The 10396-nt window shown below is 39.4% G+C and overlaps 1 protein-coding gene across 1 annotated transcript; it reads left to right on the top strand.

Annotated features, from left to right (window-relative positions):
* The first annotated feature begins 506 nt into the window (after positions 1 to 506).
* Positions 507 to 9602, top strand: htr5ab (5-hydroxytryptamine (serotonin) receptor 5A, genome duplicate b). Its single transcript, XM_067577969.1, has 3 exons — positions 507 to 1202; positions 4589 to 5372; positions 8557 to 9602. The coding sequence occupies exons 2-3, from the start codon at positions 4662 to 4664 to the stop codon at positions 8887 to 8889; spliced, it is 1044 nt and encodes a 347-aa protein (XP_067434070.1). The 5' UTR covers positions 507 to 1202; positions 4589 to 4661; the 3' UTR covers positions 8890 to 9602.
* Positions 9603 to 10396: the final 794 nt, after the last annotated feature.

Raw genomic sequence — 10396 nt, 5'->3', positions numbered from 1 at the left:
AGTAGAGGTTGAAAAGCCAAGTGCATGCTGTATATTTTAACCTTGGAACAATTGTATTGTAGGTTGTGCTGCAACAAACAGGCTGTTCTCTCTATAATGGTAATAAACAAGCATCCGATGGTGCTGTCCATGGTGCTGAAACCACAACTTTTGTACGGGTTCCCATTTGTTATCAGTTACTATAAGGACTTATAGTGTGAGTGTGATACTAAATACTATGATCAGGGCATTGCTCTGTATTGTTGCTCTATTATATTACAGGGCAGTTGAATGTCAGTGACCTTCACAGTAACTGTCTGACATTATAAAGTCTGGATCATCTGGATTATCCATCCCTGGTCTTCATGTAGCTACACGTCTGCTGTCTGGGAAGTTAATCAACATTAAATTGAATTAATTTTGTCTCCAAAAAAGAAAACATCTTTAGAACAGATTCTTAATGGACAAATTGTTTGCTTAACAGTCACAGAGTGTTCTCTTGTTCTCCTTGCAGGAAGCCACTGGCGCAGATGATGATTTCATTAAATCAACTATCCTGAGAGGATTTTCTCAGGACATTTTCACGGGACAAAGGAAAAAGTGTTGCAAGGGATATTCCAGATACAGCCCATAGAAGAGAAACTTGATTTCAAGTTATCCTGCCAACAAATGAGATTTGAATGAATTTGCGCGAAGATCTTGATTAATCACGCTGGCGGGAGATGGGAGAAATGCCAGGGGAGTTTTCATAGGTGAGATGGCTGCATGGCAGTATCGTTTATCATAAAGCAGCAGGATCCGTGTCTCCTCAAGCCACCTCTGATCACTGCAGAATGAGAGTAATTAATAAAGAGGGAATGTTTTCTGAGCAGCACGGACACTGACAAGACAGAGACATTGTCTCCTTTCACACTGCACGCCTCTGAATAGCAAGCTGCGAAAAGCACGCCCCAAAACACACACACATACACACACACGTCTCCCACATGCTTAGAAAACGCAGTGTTTATTACTCGATTTGGACTCAGTTCCCCCTTCCGACCACTGTGGTTTATTCCAGCGCCTCTGTATCCTCAGTACGAGGTGTGTTCCTGCTGTCATCCACACTGAAGCCAGGCGGTTCAAACACTCTGACAGACCACCAAAGTGAATTTTGATGGAGAGACTAAGACCTAGCAGAGATCTTCTGGCGCCGGACTGATTGATGCCGAACTGTTAATGGGGTGAGTTGTTCTCCGATAAAGAATCGTTGCCGCCGAGTTTTCTTTTTTCTGGCAAGAAATAGCGTTTCTAAATGAAGATTCAAAAGTAAGGTTGTGTTTCTGAGAGGATGTGTAACAAGTGTCTTGGCTGATTATCAGGTGTGAACAGGAATCAGGTGCAGACAGGTGACCTCATGGGACAAGAGAGCACCACAGGGAATTCTGAATATGTAAATGCCAAAGTTATTATTGTGGAGAATATCATTTTTGCTCAATCTCTTAGATATTGGGGTTTCAATTATAAAGCACTTGTGCATGTTTTATTTATTTATTTATTTATTTTCCAGTGGAGCATGCTTTAAAAATCTTTTACACATTCATTGCACTGGTTTGAAAACGTGTTCCACCAAACCCAAGACCAAGTGCTCCTTTCAGCTGTAAATGTCAACCACTGAAGCCACTGAAGCCTCAGAGAAACTCTCCTTGGAGAGAATTGTGTGACAAATGATCGTATAACCGTTTCAGAATGAAGAGCTTCATACTATGCTATTCAGATTATAGCTGTTACAATAACAAGGTTGTGATAGCATGTTTTTGCATAAAGATGAGATAAAACTGAGATGTCAGAAAACTTTTGCCTGAATCTGCAGCTCACAGCCATTAACACCTTGTTCGAAATTGCTTTTTTTTTATCAGCACACTGATTGCATAAAAGGGGACAGCAAATTAATAAATTATGAAGAGAAGAATTTGTAGGACAAATTACTTTTTTTCCTTTGAGCAAAGAAAACACATGCAAAACACATTCATCTAAGTTTGTGGCTAGCTATGAAATAATGAAACGTCTTGATTTCTGCAGCATCTGGTGCTTGTGAAGCTCAGAAAGGAATATGATTGCTAATTAATTTGCTCATTTTCAAATTATGGGAATATATATGTGGTTTGGAAATATGTCCTTGCTGCAGCTCTGTCAGGAGTATGAAAAGTGTTCACTCTTCACCTCTGTCTTAATACTAGCAATAAAATGTAAAAAAAAAAAAAAAAAAGCACAGACCTTATGATACGTAATGAGATGTTAATCATGCTCTGTCCCCATTTAATTCCTAACAGTTAACTAAAATCCCCACAAGGCTCTCGAGCAAATACGCCCAGTGAACCAGCAGTCTGTTGCAAGTCTAAAGACACTGACTGACCTGAATTGACACTTTACCCGCACAGCTGTCTAAAAAAACAGTGTCAAATGTATTCAGTTATAATCATTTCACACTAGGGACCGTGATTGCTGTCCTCCTGTCGATCAGTGTCTCCCTCCATGCTCCTCTCACATATGCATATATACATTTGCATGTGTTTCTCTTTCTTTCACAGAGTGAATGGCAGCCGCTGTTTGAAACACCTGGTCTGTGATGTCAGCACAGAAATTGTAAGATTGCTTTGCTGAATGCCGCATGTTTGATTGTCTGTTTTCTTCATAACTGTTGTTCAATTTCATGGCTATTAGGCTAGTTAATAGGTGCGGGGAGAAGAGAGAGCAGAGGGCCTATTGGTGTGCTTGGTTGGACCCTTTGATTAGAGGGCATGGTTTGTGATGCTAAGAGACAGTGTCACATGTCACAGAAATACACTGCTTGACAGCGACATAGCTCATACTGTTATTACCCATCGGGTTTTATTGATGAGGCAAGTGATTGATAACAAGCAGATCAATCTGACAGTGGGTATAAAAACATAAATAAATGAAGCATTTCATGAGGAACCTCGTGGTATATTTTTGTGTGTTTTTTCCTGCACAAAAACCAACATGTCCTTGGAAATTCAAGAAATGTCTGATTTTTTTTTTGAAGATTTATTCATCAGATTAATGTAATACAGCCCAAAGTAATGCTATTAGAGGCCACACAGGCATAAGAATATGATCCTATTGATTAAATTCTGTGATTTCGAGCACACCCAATTAGGGCCAATTATTTAATCCAAATTATATGCATCAGCCACACTCATTATGGATGCTTGCACTGTGAAAGAGGTCTGGGAAAAACCTGAGCGAGTCATCCATTACCCCTCATGACAGTGTCACAGGAAAAGCCATGCAAAATGAATGATTAGATTTGATATTCAAGATTATAGGTAAAACTCCACTTTAAAGGTCTGGTGCGGGAGATAGAATGGGTCAAGGTAAGAAACTGTAATCTGTATTTTTAAGAAGCCTGGGAGGATTGTAAGAGCCTGGTGTAGGTCGTAGGAATAGCAGGATGAGTAGTTTAAACTGCATTTATAAATAAGAAATTTTGATTAACGATTATAATGATTGTCTTATGAGATTGTTAAATGAGGCAGATCTGAATATGTTTCCCAAAACATGATGCATTAAATCATTATTGCTCCCAGTGTTGCTGCTAAACAGATGTGTTTTAGTTATCATAACAATGAATTCTGGGCAAATATTATGAGTTTCTAATGTTACTCAAATGCTTTTGCATACTTTTCATTTAAAGTTTATTGTTAATATAGCCACCGTTGAAAGAAAATTGTGCCTGAAATCATATAACAGATGATTGATAAATGAGTATCTATTCTGAGTCTATTCATTTATACTACATATATCAGCTGTATATTGTGAACTTCACAACATCCAGCTGAAAGACAGTAGAGGTGGTTGGTGACATGAGATTCATTATTTCTGCACTGTTGACCACTGAACAGTGAAGGCTTTGCAACTTCCTCTGCGTTTCCTGTGAATGTATTGATAGAACTGGCATGTTTGCAAAGCTTTTCTTTTGTGATTCTGAAATGGAGACAATCACATGCTAATACAGAGTATTTCTTCGACAGACACTCATATTTAAGGTGACAATTGATGCTGCTCTCTGCAACCACTTAAAGCACGTAACTCTGCAGTGATTAACAGAGGGATCTCTTCATTGGATACAAAGTGAAATATTCCCAAATTACTGTACAACAACGACTCAATTTAAAACTCTTCATTTTGCAATAGAGGCCTGACTTTAATGCAATTCAAAGGGCAGCAGTGGGATGATGAAACTGAATATTTATGGTCTTTTCCAGTCTCAGAGATGTCCCAGAGTACTTTCAAGCCTTTTAAACGGTAGATGAAATTGCACTTGAAAGTTGTAGGCAGGTTTCTTGCCAGCTGAAATGAGAAACTCAAGTACTTTTCACGATTGTGAGCAAATCACTAAACTACCTCTCTTGTGAATGACCCAGTGATGTCACGCTAGTGCATTCACACAACTGTGCAAAACATAGTAAAAGCTTGTATTCAGTGTGAGAATCTTTTATTTCATATTGTTAAATCTCTGCTGTAGTATTGATTAAAAAGGCAGTAAGAGACTTAGATGTATTAGTCACATTAAAATGTTTCTCTTCCTTATCTCTCCCTACGGCAGAATGTGTCCTCCCTCTGCAGAAACTGCCTCAGAATCGTCTTGACCTTTGGCTGCAGGGCGGTGAGCAGCTAACATGACTTACCCCAACACTAGCATACTGACTGCAGCCAACTTCAGTGGAACTTTAGACAACCATGACTCAGGGGGAAACATCTATCGCCCCTTCTCTGTTTTCAGTGTGCTCACTCTTACTTTGCTGGCGATGCTGGTGGCGGCCACCTTCGTGTGGAACTTGCTGGTGTTGGTGACCATTCTGAGAGTGAGGACATTCCACCGGGTGCCACACAACCTGGTAGCTTCCATGGCCATCTCTGACGTGATGGTGGCCGCACTGGTTATGCCGCTCAGCCTCGTCCATGAGTTGAACGGCAGGCTGTGGAAACTGGGCCGTGTGCTGTGCCAGGTGTGGATCTCCTTCGATGTGCTCTGCTGCACTGCCAGCATCTGGAACGTGACAGCCATCGCACTGGACCGCTACTGGTCCATCACCAGGCACCTGGAGTACACGCTCAAGACGCGCAAAAAGATTTCCAATGTGATGATCGCCCTGACGTGGCTGCTGTCCTCCATCATCTCCCTGTCACCTCTCTTTGGCTGGGGAGAAACCTACTCAGAGGGGATGAAGTGCCAGGTGAGCCAGGAGCCATCATATACGATCTTCTCCACCTTCGGAGCATTTTACCTCCCCCTTTGTGTGGTGCTGTTTGTCTATTGGAAGATCTACAAGGCGGCCAAGTTCCGGATTGGCTCTCGCAAGAACAACACCATCACACCCATGGCTGAGGTGATCATTAATATTCTTTACTTTAAATCCATTTTTTCAATATAACCTTTTGTCCTTAAAAGTCACAATATCATTATCCCCCCCCCCCCTTTATCAAATCATAATTATTTATCTCCCTGCAACTGGCTGATGTCACAACAAATATTGGTTGCTGTGCAATTACTTATTATTTTGGCTGATGAGGTTATCAACAGTAATCAGGGAAACATAAGCATCCGATGTATGAGCAATGAGCATACGGACAAATAATTGAAGCAATCCTGCTCATCACCACAAGCTTGTTAATGTGTGTAGGCAGAAGGTTATTCCACTAGAAGGCTATAAATGTCACCTTCAGTGTTTTTAATGGGCTAGTGCACCTTCCTGGCTTTGGCGTTTCTCTAATAAGCAGACATAAAGGTCTATTCTGCAAGCTTTAGTTTGATTTTTAATCAGGAAAGCAAATTTTCCTCATGAATTTTGTGTCAGCACCCATTTTTCACCTGCCCTGATGGTGGGAAATGACATTTGAACCCCCACCCCACCCCCCAAACACCTCAGAGATAGAGATTAAACTACTTTTATACATCTTAGAACAGACACCTTTTTCTTTCACCTGTAAAAGACTTCTGACAAAAATGACTCTACGTCTGAATATTCTGAGAACTTGGCAAATGTCCACAGAATGAAAAATGTTTCACAAAAAATATACGGCAAGGGCTTTTTTTCTTTTCATTTACGTAAGTTATGCTCTTGAATATTTCACCCAAATCCTCATGATGCCCATTAGTTATGCATGCGTGACATCAGTTGGCCCAAAATTAGAAGCAAACGGTCAAGGAGGACTAATCGAATAAATTAGACCTGACTTTTATTTGCTTTCCTAGACTTTTATGTCAAGTTTCATTACTTAGGCAATCGCTCTTGTAGCTATAGCAATTAAACAGAATATGTTTTATTAGTCATTTTGCTCTCCTCAGAAATACTAGCAGCTTATATTATACGTGTCTCATTACCCAGCCAAAGTTTATTTTCATCATTTCCCAGCGTACATCGAAGAGGCAAGGCACAGAGCCCTGTGAAGTGCGAGTTATGATGTGAACAGATGTGAATGTCCCCTGCATTCATCCATCAAAAACACCCACTCAAAGACATTAAGATGTAAACACAACAGAAATAGAATGTATTAATAGGTAGGATGCACCGTTTCTTGACCTAATTGCACAAATAAGTCAACACGACCAAAATCCATGAAATAAAAATACAGAAAGTTTTTATGTCACTGAAAATATAAAAAAGACTGACTCTAAGGATTGGCTCTAAAACAATGATATATTAACTTTTATCTCTCTCTTTAACACATAAAGTACCTGTACATTTTCCATTGTTATTTCAACACTGTATTTATTCATTTATGCCTTTTGAAGAATAACATAAATGATGACTTTGGTCCTGTTATTTGTTTAAACGCTCATATCAATCTTTTATAATCTTTTCATAGTGACCTCATGTGGCCATGTGAATAATGACTTTTCTCTTGTAGAAGCAAAGGTTTATGTAGTGTGATGTTGCAAATCTCTTAGAGAGGAGATTGTGGTGGAAAACTGACTAAACAAAGTACGTGACTTTAACACCAGAGACTGCAGTTCACATCCTGTTTCTTACCAACTGTCAACTTTGGTTTATTTTAAACATGACCATGATCTTTTCCTTACCTTAGTAGTGTTGGTTGTCTAAAGTCAGATCCAGGCATACACAAAAAACTACAATAGAAATCCACAAAAATAACTGAAACAAAACAAAGAGCATACATCCAAGTTAGCGATTCTGTGAGGCTAATGCTAATGTCAACATGTGCTAACATACTCACAATAACAATATTAACTTGCTGATGTTTAGCAGGTGTAATGTTTATATTCACCATCTTGGTTTAGCATGTAAGCATGCTAACATTTTCTAATCAGCATTGAACACAAAGCACAGCTGAGGCTGATGGGAATTTCAGTTTTGCAGGTATTTTGGTCATAAACAGTATTTTGGACCTGATGACAGAGCTAGATCTAGCAAGCTCAGTTAGAGGATCACCAAAGTTATTAGAATTCATTCGAGTGGGACATGGTGGTGTGATAGCAACCTATACAATAGTTATCAAGATATTTCACTCAGAACAAGAAATATGAACCTCTAGCCCCGTAGTGGCACTAAAATATCAAACAAATACACACAATAGAAATTTAGAAAAATAACAAAAAATAATGTACTGTATACTGCTTTATGTATGGGTTTGTTAACACTAGAAGAAGACAAGGCTGGCTGCTCAGCTCTTAGGTTGCCAGGAAGGATAAATATGATCAATGAATAATTGTTCTTAAGTGAGCCATTTAAGGTGATTTAAGTGATTGTACAAAGGAGGATCTGCAGGTGTAAGTGCCCATTTTAGCTATTGCACTATCTAGTATATAATGTTAAGGTGTCTTAAACCACCCATTGAATTTGAAACCTCTTTCCTGGCAGCACTATGCTTTTAACTTCTGGCCTCTGCTGTAAATGGATTTGCTTCATCCGTCTTATCAGTTACAGGCGCCTCTGACCCATATTGATTCAACTAAATTTAGTCCCTGCTATCCCAGTGCAGGTTCTTGTTTAAATGTTGAACAGAACACAACAGTTTAGAGTGCTGCGCGTCTTTCCTCTGACAGATTTAGAGGGATGGTTCATCTTTATACAAAAAGCTGGATAAACAAAAATAAAGTCAGCCCTGAGCTGTGCTAGGCAACAAATAAGAGAGGGGGAAGTCAACAGATTACTGTTGACATTTTCTTTTTCCTTTTTCCGGCTGCACAGTATGTTTGTGAAATGGAAAGTGGGCTGCTGGAAAATGCAGATTAAGACACGGCTCTGGCTTCATATGCGGTATTGTGTGTGTGTTTGTGTTTGTGTGTGTGTGTGTGTGTGTGTGTGTGTGTGTGAATACGCTGCTGTAGCTTGTTGATCCACCTGTTGATTCACACTTCTGTTCAGCAGCCTATAATCCATCTTTTGTTGAGCAGCCACAAAATTTTCACTTCAGTAATTGCTTTTTTCTTTAGCCTATATTATTAAAGATATTGCCTTTCTAATTATAATGCTAACCATGTCTAATTTATTGATGAATCAATAGAACAATTGATTTATTGTCTTTATTCTGTGATCGGCTGCCACCCAGGTAAAGGAGGAAACACAGCAGCCCCAGATGGTGTTTACTGTGCGTCACGCCACCGTGACCTTCCAAACAGACGGGGACACATGGCGTGAGCAAAAGGAGAAAAAGGCGGCGCTGATGGTAGGCATTTTGATTGGCGTGTTTGTACTTTGTTGGATCCCCTTTTTCATCACAGAGCTCATCGTCCCACTGTGCTCCTGCGACATCCCCCCCATCTGGAAGAGCATCTTCCTGTGGCTGGGCTACTCCAATTCCTTCTTTAACCCTCTTATATACACCGCCTTTAATAAGAACTACAACAATGCCCTGAGGAACCTCTTCTCCCGGCAGCGCTGAGCCATTGGGCACACTCAGCAGACACACTATACCAGCACGCACTCCACAGCGTTACTCCTTCAGACAGAAAATAACTAACCTGTCTGTGTCCGTCATCATCCCCAGATGGATAATAACCAGACATTGCGTCTGAAAAACTGTCTTTAAAAAGGTGTAATTTTTATTTATGTTTTTTTTTTTTTTTTATTGCCATGCTCACAGCTGGGCGAAGATGGGTGTTTGAGCCATTGAACCACTATAAAGAGAGGAATAAATTGTTTTTTTTGTGACAGTAGCAGACACAGTGCTGTCTAAATGTTGGTTTCTCTCTGTTGTTTCAGGCTTATTAAGGGGAAATGCATGTAAACTCTCTTGTAAACACTTTCATCATCATGTGTGAGGCTATTGGGAATCGTTTCAAAGTAGAACTGGAGGAAATTTTCAAGGAATACTTTTACAAGTGAACAAAACAAACCTCGTATATAATAAGCCAAGAACAAACCAGGGATTTGTCTCTGAACTACACAACAAAATGCTCATTATAGATAGGATTTCAGGCTACAGCAGGAATTTCATTATAGAAAAGAAGTGGCAAAGTGTTTGGGGACCTGCACCTTGGTTCATAGCTACTGTAGGTGCACATGAACTCATTGGCTTCACATACAATTTATTCATACATAGTTCTAGATAAATATACAGTCTCTCCTCTAATGTTGGCTATCTATACACCGATTCTCCTTGCACGTACACACTCCCATACTTTTTATGATAACAGGGAAATAGCAGCAAGTTGTTGTTTCCATCATCTTTGAATGGATGCATTGTTGAGAAACTGCAGCCACAAATGATTATATCTCAGTCCAGATAAATAAACTGTGAGATACAAAAGATGTATGGACTGGCGTAAAGCTATTCAAAGCATTATCACAATAGATTCTGTAGCTGGATAAGTCAGTGGGAATTAAATTGAAAAATAAAAAATAGAGACACTATTGTTGCTTCACTGTATGAGGAAGCTACATGTTACTATAGCTTTAAGTGCTGAGACAATGCATGTTTTTAAGTATGGCTCATGGAGTTTACAGTGGGGGAGTTATGGGACTAAGAAAATCTGATGTTAACCAATACAAATATCCCTAATGGGATCGCCACATAGCTCATGCCTCAGTTGATCTAATGATGTTTTCCAATTGTGGGTCTTCATCGGTTTTCTTACATGACCCCCCTGTTTTCCTGCACAAACTGTCACTTTTTTACTAAAAGTGTAGCTTTTATTTTGTTGTGTAATATATTGTGATGTTAGGAATCAAGCATGCAAAATCAACCGTCAGCAAATGGTTGTGTAATTGAGCTCATGTTGGAGAGCAACAAAGTTTCCTGCAAAAATCTCAATCTCAATCTCAATTTGTTCAAAATGTTCATCATCACTATCCAGTAAAAACTGTATCTCCAAATTTAGTGATTTGAATTCTTCAGATAAGTTGAATGATTTATCTTATTTATTTTTGCTTTGTGGGTCAAGAAAATT

The sequence above is a fragment of the Thunnus thynnus genome, chromosome 21 (assembly GCF_963924715.1).
Source record: "Thunnus thynnus chromosome 21, fThuThy2.1, whole genome shotgun sequence".
Classification (NCBI taxonomy): domain Eukaryota; kingdom Metazoa; phylum Chordata; class Actinopteri; order Scombriformes; family Scombridae; genus Thunnus; species Thunnus thynnus.
This window is presented reverse-complemented; position numbering and strand designations above follow the sequence as displayed.

What these genes read in the sequence shown, in the direction of transcription:
- htr5ab (XM_067577969.1), top strand. Translation starts at nt 4,662, where the DNA reads ATGACTTACCCCAACACTAGCATACTGACTGCAGCCAACTTCAGTGGA. An exon ending in CCATCACACCCATGGCTGAG is followed by an intron (nt 5,373 to 8,556) that starts GTGATCATTAAT and finishes GCTGCCACCCAG; the next exon opens with GTAAAGGAGGAAACACAGCA.